At 36.8% G+C, this 9,031-nt stretch overlaps 1 protein-coding gene across 2 annotated transcripts; it reads left to right on the top strand.

The window, feature by feature from the left end:
- Positions 1–211: 211 nt before the first annotated feature.
- On the top strand, positions 212–8,739 carry LOC127639748 (uncharacterized). 2 transcript variants are annotated; one of them, XM_052121956.1, is made up of 5 exons: positions 212–544; positions 1,117–1,443; positions 5,013–5,372; positions 5,464–5,643; positions 6,576–8,739. In XM_052121956.1, the coding sequence occupies exons 1-5, from the start codon at positions 454–456 to the stop codon at positions 6,671–6,673; spliced, it is 1,056 nt and encodes a 351-aa protein (XP_051977916.1). In that variant the 5' UTR covers positions 212–453; the 3' UTR covers positions 6,674–8,739. The 2 variants fall into 2 exon arrangements, with proteins under 2 accessions (XP_051977916.1, XP_051977917.1); XM_052121957.1 differs by having other exon boundaries at positions 5,524–5,643.
- Positions 8,740–9,031: the final 292 nt, after the last annotated feature.

The raw sequence follows: 9,031 nt of genomic DNA on the forward strand, positions 1-9,031 counted from the left end.
GTCAAGACAATCAAGAATTCACGAATTAATATTTAGATATTTAAATAAAACAGGAATAATAAATAGAATTTAAATTTTATTTTATTTTTTTTCTCTCTCCTCTCGTTTCTTCCAAAGCCAAGTATACTCCACACTCCAGATCAGTAGGTGGCGGGAATGCACCATTTATGTTGGTCTGCCAATCCGCCGTTAAATACCAGAAGAAGAAGAAGATTATCGGAGTCTTTTGTGTTTGGCTTCAAACGTGTATACATGATTATATGTAAATGTTCTGGTTGATCTTTGATAACATATAAACAGATGTATTATGGATCGGATTAATGAGTGATCACAGTCGGTTTAAAGTCGCTCTGTTGGGGTTTATTCGGGTTTTGTGTCAGTCGGGTGCAGGTGGGTGCGGTTCAGAAAAACATTCACTCGACAGAAGAGATTCAGACCTTTAATTGCGATTAAATGTCTTTTATCAAGTCCAAACTTCAAACTGCAATTAACAACAATATGAAGAACACGTTCAAAACCCTTCTGTTCATATCACTCTTGTGCGGTAAGTGTTCATTTATATTTATCAGTACTTTCACTTTCACTTCAATAATATTCACACTTACTGATATTCTCATATTTTATTATTATAAAATATGTTTCACTAAAGCATTTGTCTTAAGACGGCTATTTATATCTTCAGCTTTAGTGTGACAATAGGAAATATAAATGTTAGACTCCCAAAGATTACTTTTGCAAATAGAAAAGATTAGAAAAGAAGAACCAGGAGCCCTGCAACAGATGTCATGGTCCCAAAAGAGACCCCCACTGAACATTACATAAGTATGAGATTACATAAAGTAATCTTTCCCGGTCTCGACTCCTGCTCAGATTGGGTCTCTTCCACGACTGGTTAAAGTGGCTCTGACCGCACAGATAATGACAGTTTTGGAGTTTGTGCTTTTTTACATGTCACGCTTCCGTATTATATTAACTTTAATTTGACATACTCCAGACAGGAATTGGAAGCATTTTCACAAATGCGCAGTACAAATGTGGAAAATCGCAATATAAACCAAACTGTGAGATATTTGAAAGATTGGTCTGAATGACGGGTCTCTGATTTTTGTTTTCTAGGAGTGATTGGTGCTGAGACTGTTGAGTCGGTGACGGTGATGGAGGGAGATGTTGCTACTCTAAACACTGATGAAATACTGAACGAGGATTGGATAAATTGGTATTTTAAAGCTGATAAGAACATGCGCATCGCACAGTTCAGAAGAACAGAGATGATGGCACTGACATTTGACCTTGAAGATGGGAGATTCAGCGGGAGACTGCTGGTAAACACACATTCGGGATCCCTGACCATCAAGAACTCCAGGATAAAGCACTCTGGAATATATGAACTCCACATCAGCAGCAGAACAGACGTATACAAAACTTTCAATTTAACCGTCACCAGTGAGTATGAATCAAGTGCTCACACTGCCTGTTGCCTATTATATACACTGCTTGGAACATATTGTGAGGAAGAAAAATCTTTCACAGATAGATTGCATCAAGGTTAGACTTACGGGTTAAATAGGTTTGACCTTAGTTTTTCGGAGCATGCACATAACTCTGAGGCCTACAGCGGTCCGATTGTTGTGTATACATGCTGGATGGAACCGAGCTACAATTGCATTATCTAGGTCTTTTAGTTCGATTTCAGTCAGACTAACACATGTACGTGACATGTTAACATGTATTAACTAAGACAAATTATTGCTATAGTACGACTGAAATCAAAAAGTCAATGTAAAGTAGTAGGGCTGGGTATCGTTCAAAAAATTTTGATATCAATACCGATTCCTAAACTATACTTTTTTCGATGTTATTTTTATGTCATAAAAAAAAAACTTTGCAGGAAAAGACGGACACCGATATTTCCGCTGGTTGGACGTTAGGTGGTACTATGGGATAATTTTCGGTAAACGTGGTTAGGCTTAAGCTTACACAATAAAGCAAGACACCTTGAACTTTGAACTTTATTTTTTATTTATTTTAACTAAAAGTTCAAATGAAACTGGAAAAAAATAAGTGTATTTAAAATGTGTTGTTCAGTTTTTTGAAAGATGTCTTTACTACAGTTGTGAACATCTATCTGGCAAAGAAGCTTCATCCGTGCATTCTCTACCCGTCGGGTATTTCCTTATCTGGAAAAATATATCATGTGTATGAATAAATTAGTTTTGTTCCCTCCTTCATGATATATATATATATATATATATATATATATATATATATATATATATATATATATATATATATATATCACACACACACGTAACCACCTTTCCATTTACCGTCAGCCAAGTATCTGTCTAAATATGCAGGTGGAAAATTACACAAATGAAGACATAAAACAATTATAAATGTAAAAATAATAATTATAATGACGATAGTAATCACTGAAATATAAATAATGGTTCAATGTGAACTTTGTATTATTTTACAGGCTGCAGAGTTGCGTTCACAAAGAATTGCTCTGTGAAAAAAAGTTAACTGAACTCAAAGCACCTCCTGAACTGAGATATCTGAGGTCATTTGCAGCACTCATAAATAATAGAAAATAAAAATCGGAAGTCAGAAACAAAGAGTGAGATCCTTAGATGCACGTGTTCAACGAGACTGTACACCTCTGTATCAACACGTCATATACAGTGCATCTGGAAAGTATTCACAGCGCTTCTTTTGTTATGTTACGGCCTTATACCAATATTGATTAAATTCATTATTTTCCTCAAAAATCTACAATTCAACAATACCCCATAATGACAACGTCAAAGAAGTTTGTTTGAAATGTTTGCAAATTTATTACAAATAAAAAATGAAAAACAAATCATGTACATAAGTATTCACAGCCTTTGCCATGACACTCAAAATTGAGCTTAGGTGCTTCCTGTTTCCACCGATCATCCTTGAGATGTTTCTACAAATTGATTGGAGTCCACCTGTGGTAAACTCAGTTGATTGGACATGATTTGGAAAGTCACACACCTGTCTATATAAGGTCCCACAGTTAACAGTGCATGTCAGAGCACAAACCAAGCCATGAAATCCAAGGAATTGTCTGTAGACCTCCGAGACAGGATTGTTTCAAGGCACAGATCTGGGGAAGGGTACAGAAACAGTTCTGCTGCATTGAAGGTCCCAATGAGCACAGTGACCTCCATCATCCGTAAATGGAAGAAGTTTGGAACCACCAGGACTCTTCCTAGAGATGGCCGCCCTGCCAAACTGAGCGATTGGGGAGAAGGGCCTTAGTCAGGGAGGTGACCAAGAACCCGATGGTCACTCTGACAGAGCTCCAGCATTTCTCTGTGGAGAGAAGAAAACCTTCCAGAAGAACATCCATCTCTGCAGCACTCCACCAATCAGGCCTGTATGGTAGAGTGGCCAGACGGAAGCCACTACTCATTAAAATGCACATGACAGCCTGTCTGGTGTTTGCCAAAAGGCACCTGAAGGACTCTCAGAACATGAGAAACAAAATTCTCTGGTCTGATGAAACAAAGATTGAACTCTTTGTCTTTGTCCTGAATGGAAGCGTCATGTCTGGAGGAAACCAGGCACTGCTCATCACCTGGCCAATACCATCCCTACAGTGAAGCATGGTGGTGGCAGCATCATGCTGTGCTGATGTTTTTCAGTGGCAGGAACTTTGAGACAGGATTGAGGGAAAGATGAATGCAGCAATGTACAGAGACATCCTTGATGAAAACCTGCTCCAGAGCACTCTGGACCTCAGACTGGGGTGAAGGTTCATCTTCCAACAGGACAACGACCCTAAGCACACAACCAAGATAACAAAGGAGTGGCTACAGGACAACTCTGTGAATGTCCTTGAGTGGCCCAGCCAGAGGCCAGACTTGAACCCGATTGAACATCTCTGGAGAGATCTGAAAATGGCTGTGCACCGACGCTCCTCATCCAACCTGATGGAGCTTGAGAGGTCCTGCAAAGAAGAATGGGAGAAATTGCCCAAAAATAGGTGTGCCAAGCTTGGAGCATCATATTCAGAAAGACTTGAGGCTGTAATTGGTGCCAAAGGTGGTTCGTTTTTTTATTTTTAATAAATGTGCAAAGATTTCAAACAAACTTCTTTCACGTTGTCATTATGGGGTATTGTTTGTAGAATTTTGAGGATATAATGAATTTAATCCATTTTGGAATAAGGCTTAAACATAACAAAATGTGAAAAAGTGAAGCGGTGTGAATACTTTCCGGATGCACTGTAAATATATATATACACAGCTTTTCTGTCATATGTACTTAATAATATAATAAAGAGTGTTTCTTCAAATGCATGTCTTTGTGTCTACAGGCAAATTATTTGTTATAATAATAATAATAATAGTCTACTAATAATAATAATTTTTTAGATTAATGGGAAAATGAGCCAAATATTGTCATGACATCATCAAAGGCATCAGCTATTGGCGATCACTCTGACCATCATTGATCCCGAGATCATGATCTGTTTGCTCAACCCGATTGTGCATTTCTCTCTATAAATTATCAAAATGTTCACTCTTGTTCCATGTTCGCTCGCTTTGTGCGTGCGCTTGTAAAATGTATATTTTAAAGACACGTTATTATAGTTTAGTATTTCTCTGTAATGTAGAACAGTGTTGGTGATGTTACTGATATCTTTCTCAGCGCTGGAACTCAAACCATTTTCTGCAACTAGTGTTTTTCCTTGATGCCTAAACAGCCAAATCACCAGCACTTTTAGATTTGGCACATCTAGCATGCTACATGCCTATCACTGATGTTGACGAGATTAACCCCTTAGATATCGAAATTTGGTAAAACTCGATACCCAGCCCTATAAAGGAGAAATTCAAGACAGTCGAGGGACTCAAACAACTTAAAACAAAACTTTTAAAACTGGCTAAACTTCTCACAGATTCTGCAAAGGAAATGGAAAGTTATGAGCACAACTGTAAACATTTAATTTCTTAATCTTGACCCTGTTTGTTCTCCAGGTGTGTCTGAAGCAGAGAAAGATGAAATAAAGACATTGATTAAGACGGAGGGAGATTCTGTCACTCTACACACTGAAACTGCAATACAGACCGATGATCTGATACTGTGGAGGTTTGGAGATGAGGGCATCATCGTAGCTAAATTCGATAGAGATGGGGACAACAGGACCTCATCAAGTGTTGATGGACAAACTAAAATGGTCTCAACATATTATGTAGCTCATGAGAGACTGCAACTGGACAAAGAGACTGGATCTCTCACCATCACACACAGCAGAACCACAGACACTGGACTTTATAAAGTAAAAGTCAGCAGCAGCAGAGAGACCATATACAAGAAATTCAGTGTTTATGTCAGAGGTGAGTAACTCATGTCTTTCTGTATTTATAGAAATCAGAACTCTGAATGATTAAGAAAATTACAATTATTTTTCAAATGTGTGTTTTATAGATCACAGTGGCCAATTCGTTTACATACATGCTACAGCTAAAGATGCGGGTCTGTCTCCAGGTTCGGTTTCGGGAATTGTTGTTGGAGTTCTGGGTGTCGTGGCTGCTGTTATAACTATGATTTACAGTTACCGCAGGATCTCTGAACTAAAAAAACAACTGGATGAACTAAAACAAAATGGTAAGCATTACTTACAGATGATTTTGTCCTCTTTATTGTTAGTAAGCACATTTAATACAACATTTTGACTCGGGGCACAAGCTGAATAATTGGTTAAGAGCTAACGATTAATCGTTGAATAGTCGAATAATCGTTCTATAATCCTAAAACTAGTCGATTATCAAAATAATCGTTAGTTGCAGCCCTAATCTCCTTCATTTTCACTAACAGAAGATTCAATTATTAGAGCTATTAGCTTAAATATTGTTCTTAAGGATAATATAACAATGTATTGCAATTGTAAGTATTTTTAATATTAGGCAATGAATCATATTTAGTTTGGTACAGTGTTATTCTTAATGTGCACTTTTCCATGTGTATTTACACCACAGTACCTTGTGTTATATTATCTATGCATTAATACAGACATTATAAAAACACTAGTTGACTTTGGGAATAATAGTCAGTTTGGAATATACTCATAGTAAAATACATGTGCAAATATAAATGGGACGTATATTTATGCAACCGCTCTCTTTACTCGTCTCACTCGCAAAAAAACACAGTTTATATACTCAGAATGTATCAACACCATGGAAGGAACATAATGAAAAAAGTTATGCCAAATTAGGTAAATTTAATGTTTTAACAGCGTTAAATATATTCATCTCTAACAGCTGAAGGTGCGGGCATGAGACTGGTATAGATGTTTGCAAAACAGCAAAATTTTTTTGGAAGTTTGTCTCACAAAATGGAACAGGCCAAACATTTGTCTCTCGCAGGCAGAATGTGGCTGATGTATTCATCTGTGTGATGTCACAATGCTCTGGAACAATTGAAAGGGTCCTCCTTCCCGTTGTTAGTTTTCTTTCCTTACTCCTTGTGTAGGTGTAACATCACACACAATGTAATCTGCATGAAATGTCAACATTTCTCTTTGTATTTTCAAACAGATTTGTCAGCAATACGGAGTGAATCAGAGACCACATCGATGCCTTTGTGTGAAGCGGCAGCTAATGGAGTGACGGAGGGAACAAGATCTATTTCATGAGTTGAGACTCTCTGTAGGTTACAATAATGTGACAAGGAGTTCAATCGGGCTAATCAGCCGAGGAGAGGCCAAGCCGGATGTGGTTTAGGTTCTGAAGAACTCGACCTGTGGATTATTTACATTTATCCATTTGGCCGACACTTTTATCCAAAGCGACTTAAGGCAGGTGCACACTGTACGATGTTGGCCACGAATCTGCCGTCTGAGACAAATTTCGAGAGTCCTGCAGGATTCTCTCATCAGGGCAAAATCGTCAATCTTACATCGTTCAGTGTGACATGTTCACAGAAGTTCTGGCAGTGTTTGAGTGAAACTGTAAAACTTCAGAAATATGAAAGCATCATTCTCTGAATTAAATAAATACAGACCTTACAAAACGAAAATAAATAAATGAATAAATTAGGGCTGTCGATTTAATGCGTTAATTCAGCGCGATTCATTTTACAAAAAGTATCGCGTTAAAAAAATTCACGCAATTAATCACAAGACCGTAATAAGGAAGATTTCTGAGAAATGCTTGTAGTACCACCTGTTTACTCCAGAGGGCAGTAAGTGAAATTTCAGCTGTATGAGCAACACAGTCAGGGTTGCCAGATTGGGCGGTTTTGCAATCTTTTTTGCGGACAAAAATGGGTTTGGGCGGGTGGATAAAAATTGGGCTGGTTTCGGATCAGTTCGGCGGGTTTTTGTACCCAAAACATCGGTACTTCAGATCCTTCTTTCGGCGACTCAGAGTTCAGTAGCCCACTCTCACTCACTCACTCACTCTCTCACACACACACACACACACACACACACACACACACCCACACCCACACCCACACCCACCAGGTCTGGCTGACGTGCCCCCTAAACTCACAACAGACACTCCCTCCCTTCAGCTCACGACACGCACGGATGGGCTAAGTCTAAGGTCGATGTACTTTTGCGTCCATTCCTTTTTCCTTTTTTAACTCCTAATTGAATAATGAAAAACGTGCTTTCTTCTTTATTCGTTTTTAGACTGGTGAAACGATATTCACAAACTTATTTTCCTTATATAGGCCTACAATGCTTATATTTAACTTAACATATAAAAAGAAAGCCTAAAACTAAAACATTTCAAAAACTGTAAAATGTTAAGTTATATAAAAATAAATTATTTTATGATACACATATTACTGTCTTAAGTGAACTCATTTATAAACGCCATTAATAATTGTCATTATTATTATTAGCCTAAAAATCACCCACAGCCTAAATCACCTCTGTATTGTTCCAGAGACATGCTCTTCTCATTCAGCACTGCGGGAAAAATATAATTTCCTGGTTTGGCCTTAGAATACCAGTAAAATCGACATTTTCCATATTAATTTGTGAATATTTTAAATGTTTAATAAAGGGGCAAAAAGTCTTAAACAATACGTCAAGATTTATTTTTTTATTTATTATACAAAAATAAATATTTATTATATATTTATTTTATTTATTATACAATATATATATATATTTTAACTGCAGCATTTGCAGTTCAAATTCAAATTTTGGTGTTCAACTTTGCGTTTTAAAAATACAACAACCGTTAATTTTTGATTACAGGTTAAAAAAAGGAAAAATGAATGGACGCAAAGTACACGGACCAATGGGTAATTTTAAAAGTCGTTAATGATTATCATGTGTTTAAACGAGAAACCATAGCGAGAAACAAGCCAATACAAATTTGGGCGGTTTTTTGTGCATTCTCGCGGTTTTTGACGAGGTTTTGGGCTGGAAAACCTTGCTGGCATCTGGCAACCCTGAACACAGTTTATACAGTGAACAAAACACTTCAATGAATCGATTGACAGCCCTAGAATAAATACATTTTAAACTATCTTTTCAATGCTATTTTCATGATTTCTAAAACCTTTAAAATGGAAAATAATTGCAATATTGTAGAAAAGAGAACATAGAAATGTATTATGTGGGCCATTTGCCCTTTTTTAGGGTTGAACTGGTTCTTTGTAAGAGCATTTCTGTCTTTATATTGTGGAATATTTTGCAAATTTTTAATAAAACTTTATCATTACATATTTTCTTTTCTTAGAATCAATGACCTGAATCTGGACTGGAACATAATAATATAAATAGTCAAATTAGAGTACTTAAATATCTATATTTTTGATAGTCTGACTGAATGTGTTTATTAAAAACACAAGTATAACTCTTTGTGATGCCAAGAGAATGTGAATTCGGTAAAATGAACCGTGTTCAGGACCTACATATGACTTATTTGTGAATGTTTTAAAAGATGTATTAGGTGGTAATTACACTTATAGGGATGTAAATATTTGACTCGACAGGAACTTTTTTCAATTATGATGCTTCATAGTTTCAGAG

The sequence above is a fragment of the Xyrauchen texanus genome, chromosome 48 (genome assembly GCF_025860055.1).
Source record: "Xyrauchen texanus isolate HMW12.3.18 chromosome 48, RBS_HiC_50CHRs, whole genome shotgun sequence".
NCBI lineage: Eukaryota > Metazoa > Chordata > Actinopteri > Cypriniformes > Catostomidae > Xyrauchen > Xyrauchen texanus.

Coding starts and splice junctions, on each gene's coding strand:
- LOC127639748 (XM_052121956.1), top strand. CDS start 454: ATGTCTTTTATCAAGTCCAAACTTCAAACTGCAATTAACAACAATATG. Junction 545..1,116: donor GTTCATATCACTCTTGTGCG/GTAAGTGTTCAT, acceptor TTTGTTTTCTAG/GAGTGATTGGTGCTGAGACT. Junction 5,373..5,463: donor ATTCAGTGTTTATGTCAGAG/GTGAGTAACTCA, acceptor TGTGTTTTATAG/ATCACAGTGGCCAATTCGTT.